Genomic DNA, 16,511 nt, shown 5'->3' on the forward strand with positions numbered 1-16,511 from the left:
TACAGGAATGGGCAGAGCCTACAAACCTTCTATAGTAGTTGTTAATGGTGAACACAAATTACAACAAAGTGAAACAAAATAAGGTCTACTGTGCTGAACAAGCTTATGTGCAAGCCATCTTTTTTGCTAAAGTTCAGAAACATATTCAGTTGTGACAAGAGTCTCTCAGAGACCCAAATGTGAAAAGGAGGATTGTACCAAATGTTGACTTTGTAGCTGCACAGGAGAAACAATCCCTCTACTCCTGTTATTTTTCTAGTTTTTATCTGAGCCATTGGATAGCTTATTCAACATAGGAATCCTCATATGTCTTTCCAAGGTCAGTGAGCACTCTCCGATAAAGATAATCAAGTAGGTTCTCTGCAAGAATGTCTTCTTTTGTTGTTTCCCTGTGTATTGCAACAATGCGGTTATCCTTCAGAGCTGCGTTTTAAAATAGTAATAAAGAGCAGAGAGTGTAATGCTTAAAAAGCTGAAGTTTTTCATCACTGAAGCTTTTAACTTTTCTCTTATGACGCACTTTTTGTGTTTTGTACATCTTTGTAACATCTCTAAGGCACTAAATAATACCTTTCAAAAAGGCCTGTGTGTGGTTCTCTTTATGTTATTTACATGTCTTTGTCAATCTTTCTACAAATGTAACTTCATACTTCTACTTCAAAACCTGCTCATTTATTCATGAGATATGTATCTCGTCTCATGAGCTTAAAATATCCAACTTAGTTTAAGTTGAATATCAAGCAACTAATGACACTCATCGTAACTACAATACAAGGATAATGTTACTATTCTGCCACAATCATATGCTTTTCATTCATTTGCAAAATCAGGGCAGTTACCCGAGTCTATAAATTTACCACATTTTATTCCATGGTGGAAGCTCTATGTTTTTACTTCGTGCTGCGTCTCTCCACCCCTTCAAAATTAGTCTTCATTCTCCACCCACAAACACTTCGTTGGCTGTCTCTTGACACATCTGAATCTGAACAACTTGGGTTCACAGTGCATCACAGTCAAGCTCTCTGGGGTCTGCCTGAAACTGATGTGCTAATCCAGCAGTTACATCTTGGACTCCTTTCAGGCAGTAAGGACTTTCATCATATGTACTCTTTGCACTTAATGTAAGTTTTCAAACTAATTTTTTTGTTGATTTGATTCAGGTTTTTACAATTTCAGTAAGAGAAGTCTTAATGTGTATTTGTTAACTTAATTCATGTCATCCATCTGATGCACCTTCAACTTCTAAATTCTTTTGTTCAGCTTGCAGGTTGCATAGCAAGAGAGACAGGATGGTGTTTGGCTTTTTGCTGCTGTGTTCTGGGTTTTTCCTAGACATGGGAATTTGCACTGCAGGTAAGAGACTATTTATTTATCCAAGGTTTGTAGTTATGTAGAGACAGCGCTAACACAAAGTCAATATAACAGAGTTATTAACGAGGCTTGTGTAAATTCAGATCTCGTGAGTGTGCACTGATGCAGAATATATGATTGACATTGAAAAATGTCTAAACAAAAAAAAAAAAAGAGTTTTGCTTCTGAACACGGATATTTCAAAGTTTGACCCGGTCACTGCATTTGTATCCAGTGTGGTGGCAGCTTGCTTTCTTTCTTTGCCAAATTCCTCATGTTGTCTCCGCAGGATTTGGTAGAAATTTCTCGGGCTTGACAAGACATAAATACATAAACTGTCAGCTCGGATGAATATCAAAGTGTGTCATCACATCCTGTCCAACTCTTGTGGGAAAACAGAAAAGGAAGCAAGCCAACCGAAAATCTCATAAAAAAAAAAGTAATAAATCAACTCTATGGAGTGAACAAAGACTCTGTGTTTCAAAGTGTCCAAAAAGTGACAGGGGCTTGAAGAGCTTGTATACGTGTCATCTTTTGAAAAGGAGGATCTGATGGTTGTCAGGATCACCCTGTGGTGATGGATCCCCGAGGCCTTGGCCTGAATTGAAGCTTTTGATACTCTTTGACTGCCCTCCCATCTCACAGTGCCATGGCATTGAGACTCCTTCAATTAACACACTGCTCTAAAAGGATTGTAAGAGTGCAAGCAGTTTTCAAGTAGGAGAGGAGAGTGGCCAGATCTCTAGGATACCGGAAACCCCTTTTGACCAGAAAGTCAATACACACACCCTAAATTTCACCTCAGACATGTCTGTGTGTCAGAGTGAAGTCTGAAGATGGCCAGTGCACAAAGGAATCTTTTATTCGGCTAAATTTAGGGTAAAACATCTGAGTGAAAAATTAACCCGGTTGTTGCTCTCTTACTCTAATGTATTCACATTATTTGTTGACTCCTCATACCGACCTTGCTTTTTCAGTTTTCACATACAAGATGAGTAGCACTTGTGGCGCCTTAAGAATTGGACAATGGAGACATCTTAGAATATTTTTTGCCCCAAAAAAAGACTGAAGAAACATTTACAATATCCACCGGCCCCAAGACGATCAGAGTAAAAACTGCTGCTGTACTTTGAATGTCATTAGCACCTGATTAGTTTAAAAGCACAAAGCCTCGTGAAACCAAACTATTTTAGTATACAGCAACAAAGGTTTCTCATTATTTTCACTGGAAGGGTTTATAGCACTAAAAGTCAAAATCATATCAACAAGGTAAGAATTTATATGTTTATAAACTATACATTTAAACGGTGCATTCTGAGGCTGCACGTAGACACAGTAATCCTTTGAGGATCACAAGGCTGCATTGTCTGGGAACTTTTGCACCAATCACCATCAGAAGAAAGTGTGCTGTGGTTTTGAGAAGTTTGGGAATCATTGATTAAAATGATGTTGCACTGACTAACTTGTTTCTTTTTTCCCCCTCAACATCAGTACAATCAGAAATGAGAATAACAACAATAAAGGTAGTTCAGTTATGTCTTTCATTCTGGTTTATATTGAAATTTCAGATCACTACAAGATTAAAGATTGCATACATTCCACTGACTCTTTACTTGCATCTTTTCTTTTAGCAAGAGCCATATACGATGTCCAAAGGTGTGCAACTGGAGGGCTTTTGCATGGACCTGCTATCTGAAGTAGCCAAGAAACTGGGCTTCAAATACAGAGTGCAGCTGGTGAAAGATGGTTCATATGGCAGACAGGACGAGAGTGGAAACTGGAATGGGATGATTGGAGAGGTGGTGAGAGGGGTGAGCAAACGAGAAATAGAATTTGGAGCAGACAAAAGGAGGGAAACACTCTGCAGAAGAAGTGAATATGTTAAGAGGGTTATTCATTGGTGAAAAGGAAATCAACCTGATGTTTAACCTAAAAACTTCAAGGAGTTTCTATAGAGCACATTACATTACATGTAACATAGTTTACACGAGCCAAATGTGTTTCTGCATTCCCTACAGGATGCAGACCTTGCTATTGCGCCGCTGACTCTCACTGCAGCTCGTGAGAAAGCTGTGGGGATGACCAAACCCTTCATGCAGACAGGAATCAGCATCCTGCTGAGGAAGGACATCTCAGAGGGAGCCGGCTTCTTTGATTTCCTGACCCCCTTTACAGCAGAGACCTGGGTTGGCATACTCATTGCCTACCTGGGTACTGCTGCTTGCATCTTTATAGTTGCCAGGTTGGTGATGAAAGACGTTTAATTTATTTTAGAAGGTGATTATTATGATTTATCTAATGAGGTTTATTTATTAGCTTCTGTAAATTGTAGTCTGTGAATATTTTGACATTTCTTGTGGCTGTGGAATACCTTTGAGTACGGCCACATTAATAAATTGTTTATGCAAAATGCAGGCTCAGCCCATGTGAGTGGAGTCAGCCTCAGAGTGAGGAAAACAGATTCAGTCTCCTCCACAGCCTGTGGTACACAGCTGGAGCTCTGACTCTACAAGGTAAACAGTAAAACCAGACACGAGCAAATGTGTTTGTCAGCACAATACAACAAACAGAGAGGAGAATCTCTGAATTTAATTTTTTTCCATATCTGCAGATTCTCTCCATCTTGTAGTTGCATTTTTCTTACTCTGTTTTTGTGTTTTGCTTCAGGCGCTGGTCCTCATCCCAAAGCCCTTTCTGGACGTGTCATCTGCAGCAGCTGGTGGTTGTTTACAGTTGTCCTCCTGGCTTGTTATTTCTCCAACCTCAGTTCCTCTAAAACCTCAGAGTCCAGTCACCTGACGGTGAAAGGGTTTGAGGACTTGGCCAATCAGGACATGATTGAGTATGGCTGCCTGGCAGGCTCTTCCACCCTCGCTTTCTTTAAGGTGAGTATTCCAGTCTTGAGCTGTGTTGCTAAGAAGGAATAGAAAATGCTCTAATTATTTTTCTTTCCATCATTCAGAATTCAAATAATCCATTGTACCGCAGAATCTATGAGCATATGGAGAGAACTAAGAGTTTTGTGTCATCCATGGATGAAGGCGTTCGGCGTGCAAAAGAGGGTGACTTTGCTTTTATTGGAGAGTCTGTCTCTCTGGACTTGGCAGTAGCCCGCCACTGTGAACTCGTCCGAGCTCATGAAGTCGTTGGCATGAGGGGATACAGCATTGCTGCCACTCTTGGTGAGGCTGCTCATTTTGAAACCTCATGAAATAATGAAATTTAAACAAAGATTTTGGGATGCAAAAATAATATCATGCTAAAACTGTCAATTTCCTCCAGGTTCGCCCCTCATAAAGAACCTCAGTGTGGCAATCCTACAATTGAGCGAGGCAGGAGAGCTGGCTTACCTGAGAAGCAAGTGGTGGGCCAGCAGCTGCATAGCAGACAAGGCCAAGGCTTCAGCTGTGCAGCTACACAGCCTTAAGGGGATGTTTCTGGTTCTCTCTCTGGGCCTTGGGCTGGGAACGCTGCTGGCTGTCCTGGAGCTCACCTCCAAGAGTCGCAGAAGTGCAGCAGAGCAGAAGGTATGCGAGCGCTTTCAAATCTCCTCTAAAAAAGCTGTGCAACTAAATCGTAGTAACTTAGCCAAACAGCTTTTTTGGAGCCCTACAATGTGTGTGCGAGTGTATTTACTCTGTAGAAATGTATGTTAATTTATGAGCATGAAGGCCATTTGTTATTGTTAAAGCAACCCTGTCATTTATGAACTGGATTTCACAAAATGTAGAAAACACAGCCAGATACTTACTAATGTAAACACCCATGTTCCACTGAGTTTATCAGTGTAATAAAATGTTGTGGTTCCCTGCTGTTTATTGTAAAAATGTCCTTCCCACAGAAGTCATACTGCACTGTTCTGACTGAGGAACTGAGTCTGCGCCTGAGGACCAGCAATGCAAACAGATCCCAGGAAAATGCAGATAAAGACAAAGAAAAAGCCTAAAACCAGTTTTGAAGCATTAACTGGTCTAAAAAGTGTGTTTCTTTTAACTTGTAGCTTTTTTTTGTCTCCTAGCTCTTTAAAAGTATGTTCAAATATTTGACAGGAACATTAACATTGTAGTTTTTGAACTTCTTTACTTCTTACTTTAAAAAAAAAAAAAAGATTTTAATGTAAAAACTCACTTTTAGTAAAATATATAATTTATTGATTTTTAAATACCAACTCTAAAGTTTCAATGAAAATCAAACAGTTAATCTTTATAAAAAAAATAATCATTGATTAACAAATAGTGCTCATATATCTGGTATTTTCTAACTCTTTACAACTCTTCCTCATGCTGTTTTTTTTTACAGTTGGCATCATGTGATTTAAACAATTGCTTTTTCAAAATGTTTTCATGCATAAAAACTGTGATGACTGTAAACATTCCAGCAGGACTAAAATAATAAAAACTGTCTAATTGTGTAATTCTGCACCATGTCTTTATCTAGAGAGAAAATTAGAATTGGTTCATGATTCGGTCCCCCTCATCCTCCTTATGACTCCTTTTTGTGGTTGTTGTTGTTGCTTTTCTTCTTATTTTTCCAAAGGACCTTGATGTCTTTGATGTTGCAAATATAATCTGTGATCTAATCTAAAAAAACAGAACAAAAGCCAGGGTTTCATACAGACTCTTAGCTTTTGTAATTGCAGTTATTTTTATTCTTTTGCAAATGTAACTAACCTTCTAGAAAAAGCGGTGATTTACAGCGGATCTCTCTCAACTTCTGGTCAAAAAGGGCTTTCATCTCCCTCTGCAGGGTGCCCTCACGCTGCTCTTCCCCAGCTGGCACACAGCAGGGCACAATCTCCAGGCTGTCGGTGCTGCTCCCACTGCTGCTGCTGTTGGATGTGCTGTCCGACAGGCAGAGACCATTGGGTATGCGTCTCACCTGGTTGCTGTGACGGCCATAGTTTTGCCCTCTCTCTGGCTGCCATTGGAAAGCAAGCTTGCGGTTTACCATTGGTGTCTGAGGAGAGGTAGTCTGTTTTCGAGGGCAACTGCGTGAGCGGGCCTTCGATCGTATTAGGGTGGACAGTCGGGGGGCAGTGGGAGTCTCCAAAGTTCGTCTGACCCTAAGAGGGGATGATGGTGGGATAAGTGGAGAGGATTTGGCTTCAGGCTGTGGCACGGGCTGAGGCTGAGGGAGTGACTCAGTCTGACTCTGACTCTCTGGTGGTTGCTCAGGTTCAGTTGCAACATCCTCGTCTGGCTCTGATTCTGGTTGCAACTCCTCAGATGGTTTAGGCTGCTCTGGTTCAAATGGCTGAACTGTCTGCTGCTCAGCACAGTTTGACTGTGGTAATTCATTAGGTTCATTCTCTAACTCCTCTTCAATTGTTGGGTTTTGGCTGTCAGGAGCAGGACTGTCAGGATGAGAAGCCTGGGAAGAGGTCTCAAGGTCGAAGCTTTCCTCCATCACACAGGGAGCAGCCCCAGTGCAGTGGGAGTCTGTGGATGACATCCGGCTGAAAATCCCTCTTCTTGTCTCTGGTGGTTCATGAATTTTAACTCTGTGTGCTCGCCTCACTGGCTCACTCATGGCTCCTTTGTGGATGGCAGCCTTGGCTGCTGGCCCTTGTACCAGAAAAGACAGTTCCCCAGTTTTGCTGTCCTGAGAAATGGTGTCCAAATCCTTGCGGAAGAAGAGAGCGCGTCCATCTTCTGAGGACAGGACAGAGAAGTCTAGAGACGGCTGCCTATGGTGACTCTTCATGTGCTTCTGTGCCGCTTTTTGGATGTGTTTTCTGGCTGCTTGCACAGCATTTGTAGGTTTCAGCTGTTTTACAAGGGAAGAAAAAGTTCTCAGATGAGGGTTAAAATTAGATCTGCAAGTTTATTTTGATATACCATACCTTTCCTGATAAGTCATTAATAGCAACATGAACAAAGATGGATGACTCTGCCATTCCCTCCAGGTAGATGTGCCGATAACCTAAAAAAAAGAACGAAGTAAGACTACATTTTTAAAATGTCTCTCTCCCTCAAAATGAGAATAACAATTTTTTTTAATTAAAACTGAAAGCAGTGATATGTGAAAAAAAAGTCATACTATAGCATGTCTTCAAAACATGACAAAAAAGTCAAACTATAGCATGTGTTCCAAAATATTTAAAAAAAAAGTCATACTATACCATGTCATCTGAGATATGAAAAATAAGTCATATATAGCATGCTGTCCAAAATATCTTTAAAAAAAAGTCATACTATATCATGTCCAAAAAGTCATATTTTGGATGACATGCTATAAGTATGACTTCCGTTGAAAGTATGGAAGCCAGCACAGTGGTGCAGCTGTCAGCATTGTTGTCTCACAGTCTAAAGGTCCTCGGTTCAATTCCCACGTAGGACTTTCTATGTGGAATTTACATGGTCCCTTAAAACTAATAACCTACAAGAAGAGTTTGTAGTCCATAATATGGATGACTAACTTATGCATGTTGTCATAATGTAAAACATTACATTCAAGCAAGAACATGCAATTCTTCACACTAGGTTCCAGGCCCCCTATCTAACTTATATGACTTTTAAACATGTTATGGAAGAGCAATCGATGGTGCAGTGGTTGGTGTTGTTGCCTTCCAGTCTGAAGGTTCCAGGTTTGAGACTTGCCCTGGAAAGGATGAAGTTAACGTCCCATATGAAAAGCCATGTCAAGGGCAAGAATGGAACCTGGAACCTTCTGACTGGGGGGCAACAACACTAACCACTGCACCACTGTGCTGTCTTCCATAAAATGTTTAAAAGTCATATAAGTTATATAAATCAGACAAACATGCAATTAAGGCAGCAAAATTTTGCAGTTACTACTGTTGTCATCTGACAATCAGGAAGTATTCAGGTCAATAGGGGGACTGGAACTCTGTCTGTGGAGGATTGCATGTTCCTGCTTGTAGTGTGACTTTGTCACATTTACGACTTCATGGATGATGTTTATTTTACATCATGGACTATATGCATGATAACATGCATAAGTTACAATTCACTTTTAGGTTATTACTTACACAGGAACATGCAAATTCCACATAGAAAGTCCCAGGCAGGTATCGAACCTGGGACCTTCAGACTGTGAGATGACAACACTGACAACTGCACAATTGTGTTACCTGCCACAACTTGAACGGAAGTCATACTTAAAGCATGTTGTCAGAAATAGCACAAAAAGTCATACTTCTTTAATGTTGTCCAAAATGTGATAAAAAAGTAATACTATAGCATGTCATCCAAAATCAGAAAAAAAGTCATACTATAGCATGTTGCCCAAAATATGGAAAAGAAGTCATACTATTGCATGTCATCCAAAATCTGAAAAATAACTCATACTATACCCTGTGGTCCATATTATGACAAAAATTCATACTATAGCATGTCTTCCAAAACATGACAAAAAAGTAATGTCATCCAAAATATCTAAAGAAAAGTCATACTATATAGCATGTCATCCAAAATCTTGAATAACAATAGTGTTTTTGCACCTTTGGAGCTCAGGCCATAATAATATCTTGAATAACAATAAGGCCCTAATGACTTGAGGGCATTGTCATTTTTTCTCATTTCAAAAAATATTCCATAAAAATTTAACTTCAAGCAGAAAAAAACATGTGAGTTTTAGACAGTTTTATTGCTTTACCAAGCACACTACAGCGTGATTTATACCTGGCATCATGCTGGTGAAGGCTACAGTCCTCTGTCCAATGAAATCTCGTCCAATGGGATCATGATCCCACACCTGGAATCGCACCAGGGCGATCTGTGGCATTTGGATGTTGAATACGAGGGTCTCCTCCCACATTGGGTTGAAACCTGAATGAATGAGAAGTTACCAAGACTGAAAAACACAAAACCTGGTGTAATATGATTTGAACTGCAAGATGTATTTTCTACACATACCATTATCATCCACCACTCTGGTCTGCTGCTTGGAACAATCAACATGTAGACCGATAATTTCAACTTCAACAAAGGGATCAATTATCTGAAAGGACACAAAGACAACCAGAACTTTAACGTTTTTTTTCAGGGTGCATCACCGCTGAAGCTCTGATTTTAAATCTACTATATTTCAGCCTCACCTCTCCTCTGTCCCCAAACATGGAGTCTTTGGGTTTGGGAAGTTGTTGTCCACTGATGATCTTCAGCACTAACTGAGTCTTTCTGTGTCCTGATAGAGGATCCTCCGACATGGGATTAAAGGCAGCTATGAAAAAAACAATAGTATTTACTACCTACTCACACAGGGGCCCTTGCCATTCACTCTGCAATCTGCCTAGCTACATACCTTTACACATGCACTTAGGCTTCAGAATATATCCACAGTTTCCATTGCTTGAGAACTTGGCTCGGTTCAGTTCAAGCATGCGACCTTCTGTTTGATAATTCATTGCAACTAAAATGAGACGACAACATGTACCCAAATGAAAAGCTGCTATGAATCAAAACAAACCCTCAGGGTAAAATTAGGCAGCATTTTACTTTCTGTGACAGTCTTATTACCCATATGGCATCCTGCGTTCCAGTATGGTTGTGGGTTGAAGTTGCTTGAATCCACTCTGTAGTTGGACGGGTAGACTCTCAGAAGCTGGCGCTGGTTGAAACGCACCAGCTGACCTGCATTCATCTGTAAGATCTGGTTCATTACGGTCTCGTTTAGAGATGATACCTGCCAGCTGTTTCCAAATGCTGCCCAACAGAGAAACACAACATCCTCAAGCAGCCATTCCCAAACGTTACAATGTACTGGGATATTTCTGGGATAGTATGATTTTTACTTGAATGAATCTTGAATTTACCTTGTGTTTCAATGCCATGCACACGGACAGATTTTGTGTACTTGACCAGGTCAGACAGAGCTCGGGACAGCCTTATTGTTTTCTTTTTTCTAAAGAGAATTGAAGGCATGCAATTTGACCTCAGACACAAAAAACTTTAGAGAGATAAGCTACTGTATGCAATGACAGGCCTTACTTAGGCTGGTAAACAATTTGGGTCCTCTCCCTGCTGCTGCTATAGTCCGATTCACTATCAGACATTGCTTTGTTTTTCACCCGCATTTTCTTTTTTCTCTGAAAAAACAAACAAACATATTTTAAAGCCAAACTAGTCTGAACTGTATTATTTTCATAATTTATACTGCATACATTTTCGTTATTTAAAGGAAATGAACAAATGGCTGACCTTTCTTTTGAAGCTCCTTATGATCGATCTGCCAAATCGTCTCTTCTTTTTAGGCTGACTAGTAGATGTGGCACTATTTCCATCCTGAAATAGTCAAATTGTAAACAAAGGCATCAATTAATCAACCAACCAATGAACCAATCTGTTCGTCCATCCGTTTGTCTATTCATCCATCCTTTTTTTTTTTTTAAGTTGAGTTTGCCTGTGAGTTAGCGTCATCATCGTCTTCCTCCTCTTCCTCATCCCCTGTGTCTTCATCAGACACATCACCCTCCTCAGCATCAGGATCAAGGTTTGCTGGCAGCTTCTTTCCCTGAAACCCGTAAGTCCATGTGTCACGTGGCTTGTTTGGTGTTCTGGATATCACTATCTACTGTGGTCAACTTGAAACAGCATGTAGCGTTGCATATCACAGAAAACTTTTACCTTGACTAAAACTTTCCCTTTCAGGATCTCAGGCGATGGCAGCTTCTTGCATTCATGCATGTTGACATTGGTTAGGTCCAGTTTGTCCTGCAGCACCTCTTTCAGATACTCTGCCATCTTTTTCTGCTGAGGTACAGTGCAGTGGTTCTCTATGGACAAGATCACCGGGTACCTGGGGGTGAGGTGATGATACCTGAGCTACTGAGCCAGCATGACATTCAAGCATAACACTTTTTACAGTATACAGACAAAATATATACCACTATCAGGACACAAAAGCACTCACTGTGATTTTGTGAAGGCATATTTGTTGATGGTTTCAACGACATCTTTGAAGAGAATTTTGGATGTCAAGGTGTACCCATGATGGATAATGGGCTCGCCATCTGGTCCATCCCAGCAGTCCACTGAGACAGGAGAAAGAAAGAGCAAAAGAGATGATGACTTGTCTGTAATGTCTAGAAATCACAATGAAGAATGCTGAAGTTCTAGTTTTGCAGGGTCTTACCCTCCACACAGCGACAGCCTGCCTGCAGAACATATGCGTACATTTCCACTCTGGACTGAGAAAGCAGCTGGTCTCCCGTCAGATAGGTGTTGTGTGACGTAGCAATGAAGTAGTTGCAAAGGGGCTGCGTCATGTCTTGGTTTACGTGATTGTGCTCAGGGTTGAAGATGTCGCCTGCGGGACTCCGCATGAAGTTGGTAAAACCTGAAGTCAGCAAAGTTTGAGCCAGATGTTTTATCTGATGTCATGTCTGGTTCAAGTGAAATATTATTGACGATTTGTTACAATGATCACGTACCATCAATACCCAGTACCATACGCTGGAGGTTCTCAGGACACGGCTCAAACTTAGCTACTATGTCAACGAGATGCTCTCTGGCCAGGCCTCGTATCTACAAATAGAACAAGATCAGTAGTGTTATCCACTTTTGAATCCAAAATTTTAGACATATGTTGTAGCAGTGTTTAAATGCCTTTTGCAAACTAGCAGCGGTAAATATTTTGTTGTGCATGTAGAGTAATCTAATAAATTCTTATAAAACCGCTGCCATTCAAAAAAAATGTTTTTGGTTAATGCTATTTCTCTTTTAGCTTCGCTGTGCAGAATGATGTAGGTGAAGAGTTTCATGGGAATAATGGACTGGCTTTCAACAATAAAAATGACAGTAAAGACACATAATGGAAAAAATGGAAAAAAATAACTTGCAATTGTTGAAAGAATGACAGCCATAAGTAGAATCAAAAATAACGTGTGATTCAATAAAAATCTTGAGGATAATAAGTTTCAGATAAATATATGCAATAAGTAAACTTTCCACCTGAAATGACGGCTCAGCGATTCTTTGTGATTTGTACCTTCTGTTCATTTTCCAGGAAGCGTGCAAGGCTGGGTAGATCCATGACTTCTTTCTGATTGCTGTAGGAGATCAAAATCAGGTAGAGGTCTCTGCGTGTGGAAATCATCTTGTAGAAGGAGCAGAATTCTTCAAAACCCAGAGAGCCCTGGTTCTCATCCGTGTCTGCTTCCTGCAGATAGTGACAAAAATATTTCATGAGCCAGAGATTACTCTCCCACTGAGAGTGATTTGAGATAACCACCCTGCCAAAGAAAATATGTACCACCATACACCTGGAGGATATATATCTCTCACCATCAACATACAGCTTCTTCACAGAGACTACTGTCATCATGAAGGGAGGCAGTGAGCTACCGAACTAAAGCAATATTACAGTGCAACTTAAGCCATCTGTGGTGGCCATATGGTCTTCCTGTTGCACTCTCCCGCAGTGTCCTGCCAAAATACTATATAAACATATTTGTCTGCTGGAACCATCACCATCTTTCTATCTGCTTCTCTAACTGAAATGATGTTAAGATCACATAGAGATTATGTCTCTCAAGCAAAGATCAAAGATTTTCCACCTTTTGTCAGTGTACCCTGTAATTCATTTTTCAGCCTGGTTTCTTTTGTTGCCAGTTCGTACAATACATTAACAAATCATTTGAGTACTTTCCTGTTGATGCTATATGTGTTTATTTTCCTGGTTTCTAAACATTTTGAGCCAGATGTTTTATAGCCATTTAATTGGCATGCCATGGCTCTACACATGTCAATGTCAATCCTTTTGTCAGTCAACCCAGGCTGAGATAACTAATGCCAAGAACGTTTGTACTGGAGGCTGTAGATTGAATCCTACTCCATTTGGTGATCCATTGACAAACAAGCAAAACAAAGGTGGTGAATGTGAAAATGGCATGCTAACATGCTAAACAAACATGATGACCATGCCAAACATTACCTGAAAAAAACATCAGCATTATGAGCACATTGTCATGCTGACTTCAAATCTCTAGCAGAATTATTTTGTTGTGTAGCACAGTTTGAATTATGTTTTGTAGCCATGTAGCCTGGGGGGGGGGGGGGGGGGGGGGGGGGTATCAAAAGTAATTGGTTATATCCACAGTCAATCTATTTCAGCGTGCAAAAAGTGGTTTTAATCTTACTTGAAACATCTCCCTGACTTTCTGCTTGGGTAAATTCACATTGAGTTTGTGCAGGAGCTGGTGAACCTCTCCAATGCTCAAGGTGCCATCCCCATTTTTGTCAGCCTCAGAGAAAGTCTGCTGTAACCATGTACGACTGCAGTTAAGGCTGAACCAATGCTTTAAGGTTTGATGATCAGTTTAATACAAAGTGACGTTCGATGTGAGTGTGTTATCATATTGTCCTTTGGAGATTAAACATGTGTGTAAGTGCTGTGTAAAGGATATTGATCACGGGTGCGCTGCCTCCGGGCCAAGCTGTCTTCATCACTGATACCAGCCATGAGGTACTTCAGCCCGGTGATCCAGGTGCGGGCCTCCTCTGAGTTGGTGGAGACCAGATCCAAGGACTTCACACGCTCGCCGTAGTAAATACTGAAGCAGCAGTTTGGGTCGAAACGGTTGTCTGCATACCGCCTGAAGATCTCTGACTTTTTCCCCTCACAGACCTCATGGATGGAATCGATAGTTACTGAAACAAGAAAAGATGGTGATCATTCCACCATTTTAATGGATTGATCAAAGTAGCCTAATCATTGAAACTATTGGTGGTTGTTTCCATCATTGAGGAGAGGGTTTTTCTTGTGATTCCTCGTTTTGTATTGAACTACTTGCGGATTTTGTTTATTGTTTATTTCAGATGTGATTACATTTGAAACCTGCATGCCAAAACTGCTTTGTTCTAATTCACCAAGTTATCATGCCATCATGATCATTTATAATTATATTTGCATAGGAAACTCAAACTAATCTGAAATCTGACCGCCTTTTCATGTAACTGAAAGAGACTATAGTCCTAAAATAACATCTTAACCGATAAATAACATGGGTAAAAACTTAACATGTAGGCCTAATGAATCAGTAATAGCTTTGACTCAATTGAAACCACAAATTGCTCTAACTTGAGGGGTCAAAACTCAACACCTAGAATGTTAAAGACAATCATAGCCAGAGACATAAAAAGGGGCACAATCAGGTGATAACATGATGTAACAATAGTTTAATGTTCAAGCTCAGTTGAACAGCAGCCCCAGAAAGAAAAGTAGGGTCAATCTCTTTATTCTTTTGCTCAATTCTTGTGAGATGGAAGAGTTCTACTGGTTTTACAGTAGTGAGCCTAGTGTCTTGCCACGTGATCAGTGCTGCATAACACGCAAAGCTACATCATCCATAAGAGCAGCCAGTTGATAGATAGGCTACATAATCAGAAATTATATTCTGTATTTTCAGAGCCGTGATCACTCACTTTTGGCCTTGTCATGTTTCCTGGAGGGCCGCCACCGGATGCAGGACTTGTGCTCGTCCAGGTAAAAGAATCGGACCAGTCCTTTCTTTTTCCCCTTCAGTTTGGTCATCTGAGTGCCTGTCTGCATGGTGCACATACACCTTTCCACTACATGGGAACACAAGGACACACAATTTATTAAGGGTTGTGTTCCTCTCTGTCAAGCTTGTTAGAAATCCACTGAGACCATCACATTGTCATTTATTTACAGCCGGCATCAGAGGAAGCCTGAGAATATCAAAAGTCCAATGTAATATTTACAAATAACAACAATTAAACCTGGATATTTTGGGGCCATTCAGTAAAATGTATCATGTTGGTGTCTAAGCTGGACCATTTCCAAGTCAGAATTGTCTTATTGTTATTGATGTATCTATTTAATATTTGAGAGTGCGGTGTTGTGATTATGTGTTGGAACACTTGATGACAACTTAAAAGGAATCCCTGAAGCAGTCACAATAATTAAAGGTTTACCATCAAGCGTTAGTTTATAAGATTATAAACTGCGTCACACGGATTTAAGATGCTGTTTATGTGTTAATAATAGGAGGAATTCTTTAAGAAGAGTATACATATTCCTAAACTGATCATTATCTAAAAAGCAACACCATTAACTGCAATCAGATGCATCACGGCGATCCAGATTGTTTTTCTAGACTTTTCTTTAACGATACTTTATGGAACTTTTGAAAGTTGTGTGCACAGTTATTATACTGAAACAAGATAAAATAGATTAAAAAAAAAATTGTGTGTTGTGAGCAGGTAACCTTTGTTTGTAATCTGAAGCTCATGCTTGTGACGTAACCTGGCACATCATTCAGGCTAATCCTAAAGGATTGTCTACAGTCCATATGCCAATTATCTGCTTCACTGCTTCTCTGTTTTGTTGTATGTAAAAAGTCCCACATTTTACAGGACTATTAGTAAGAAAAATCATGGTGGAGGTTTTCTATTCACAAGCCCTGTTTCACAAAATATCACGTTAATGTCGTATGTTTCCAGTTAATCCCCCCTTCAGTTTGGAGCAGATTGTAAACACTTCTGCTCAGCAACCTGTTGATACTTGGCAGTAACTTGACTATTTGAAGGCAACATTATATATTAACAGTGAGTGAGTCTTACCTATCTGACCCAGTCTCCATCTGGGTTGTGCGACCACACTGCCACCAATCCAGAAAAACTCCTCTGCGAGTCTGGAGATGGATGCTTTCTGCCAGAGTTTTGGGGAGGTCATAATAGACGGGGAGTGTGCATTCAGGGGGCTCGAGGCCTGTTTCACCTGATGAGAGGAGCCCCTAGGCAGCGAGGGGGAGAACATTCCAGATGACAAAGATCCCAAAGACTGAAAGGTGGTCTTCTTGGGTGACAGAGAGGACAGTGGTGGACTGCCACTCAGCCCGGGCGACATTGGTGCCATCGCTGGGCTGATGTTCATCCCTGAACTGTACATTTGGTCCCAGCTCTCCTGTCCCATTCACACCACATCAACACACCTTCCCCCTGGGCTATTCAGAAAGGTTTCTTTATAGTACAGCTTCTCTCAACGTCAGCATATTCTCGTCTTCCAGTTAGTCTTTCCACATGGGATCAGAGAACAAGATTCCCATCCGGTTCATTTCTTGTAATCTTGAGTCCATTGATCCAGTGGAGCAGCCATTGGTTCTTCTTTATATACTATTCGCACAGAGGGAACGCTCTCAGGGAGGAAGCGCACAACTTGTGTGTGTCTCTAAATCT

At 40.6% G+C, this 16,511-nt stretch overlaps 2 protein-coding genes across 3 annotated transcripts; one reads left to right on the forward strand and one right to left on the reverse strand.

The window, feature by feature from the left end:
• Positions 1-963: 963 nt before the first annotated feature.
• LOC138195847 (glutamate receptor U1) lies at positions 964-5,764 on the forward strand. Of its 2 annotated transcripts, none has more exons than XM_069145523.1 (10): positions 964-1,121; positions 1,261-1,353; positions 2,842-2,873; positions 2,982-3,161; positions 3,369-3,592; positions 3,766-3,863; positions 4,018-4,235; positions 4,313-4,532; positions 4,633-4,877; positions 5,192-5,764. In XM_069145523.1, exons 2-10 carry the CDS (start codon positions 1,290-1,292, stop codon positions 5,294-5,296), a joined length of 1,386 nt encoding a protein of 461 aa, XP_069001624.1. In that variant the 5' UTR covers positions 964-1,121; positions 1,261-1,289; the 3' UTR covers positions 5,297-5,764. The 2 variants fall into 2 exon arrangements, with proteins under 2 accessions (XP_069001624.1, XP_069001622.1); XM_069145521.1 differs by having other exon boundaries at positions 964-1,084.
• Positions 5,441-16,232, reverse strand: plch2b (phospholipase C, eta 2b). Its single transcript, XM_069145527.1, has 22 exons — positions 16,118-16,232; positions 15,897-16,069; positions 14,736-14,882; positions 13,718-13,961; positions 13,451-13,580; positions 12,301-12,471; positions 11,744-11,837; positions 11,446-11,649; positions 11,224-11,344; positions 10,938-11,109; positions 10,714-10,824; positions 10,512-10,595; positions 10,302-10,399; positions 10,127-10,215; positions 9,831-10,016; positions 9,616-9,723; positions 9,410-9,534; positions 9,228-9,312; positions 8,994-9,140; positions 7,193-7,272; positions 6,021-7,116; positions 5,441-5,930 (listed from the first exon to the last, which is right to left on the reverse strand). The coding sequence occupies exons 1-22, from the start codon at positions 16,222-16,224 to the stop codon at positions 5,926-5,928; spliced, it is 3,777 nt and encodes a 1,258-aa protein (XP_069001628.1). The 5' UTR covers positions 16,225-16,232; the 3' UTR covers positions 5,441-5,925.
• Between the last annotated feature and the right edge of the window lie 279 nt (positions 16,233-16,511).

Source organism: Embiotoca jacksoni, unplaced genomic scaffold (assembly GCF_022577435.1).
Source record: "Embiotoca jacksoni isolate LCO1_2020_lvr unplaced genomic scaffold, fEmbJac1.0.p SCAF_1, whole genome shotgun sequence".
NCBI lineage: Eukaryota > Metazoa > Chordata > Actinopteri > Embiotocidae > Embiotoca > Embiotoca jacksoni.

Bases quoted from the DNA above. Each gene is read 5' to 3' on its own strand.
- LOC138195847 (XM_069145523.1), top strand. From the start codon at position 1,290: ATGGTGTTTGGCTTTTTGCTGCTGTGTTCTGGGTTTTTCCTAGACATG. The intron at 3,162-3,368 runs GTGAGCAAACGA...CATTCCCTACAG, and splicing joins TTGGAGAGGTGGTGAGAGGG to GATGCAGACCTTGCTATTGC. The intron at 4,236-4,312 runs GTGAGTATTCCA...TCCATCATTCAG, and splicing joins CCACCCTCGCTTTCTTTAAG to AATTCAAATAATCCATTGTA.
- plch2b (XM_069145527.1), bottom strand. From the start codon at position 16,224: ATGTACAGTTCAGGGATGAACATCAGCCCAGCGATGGCACCAATGTCG. The intron at 11,650-11,743 runs GTACGTGATCAT...TGCTGACTTCAG, and splicing joins TATGGTACTGGGTATTGATG to GTTTTACCAACTTCATGCGG. The intron at 9,141-9,227 runs GTATGTGTAGAA...TCATTCATTCAG, and splicing joins CAGAGTGGTGGATGATAATG to GTTTCAACCCAATGTGGGAG.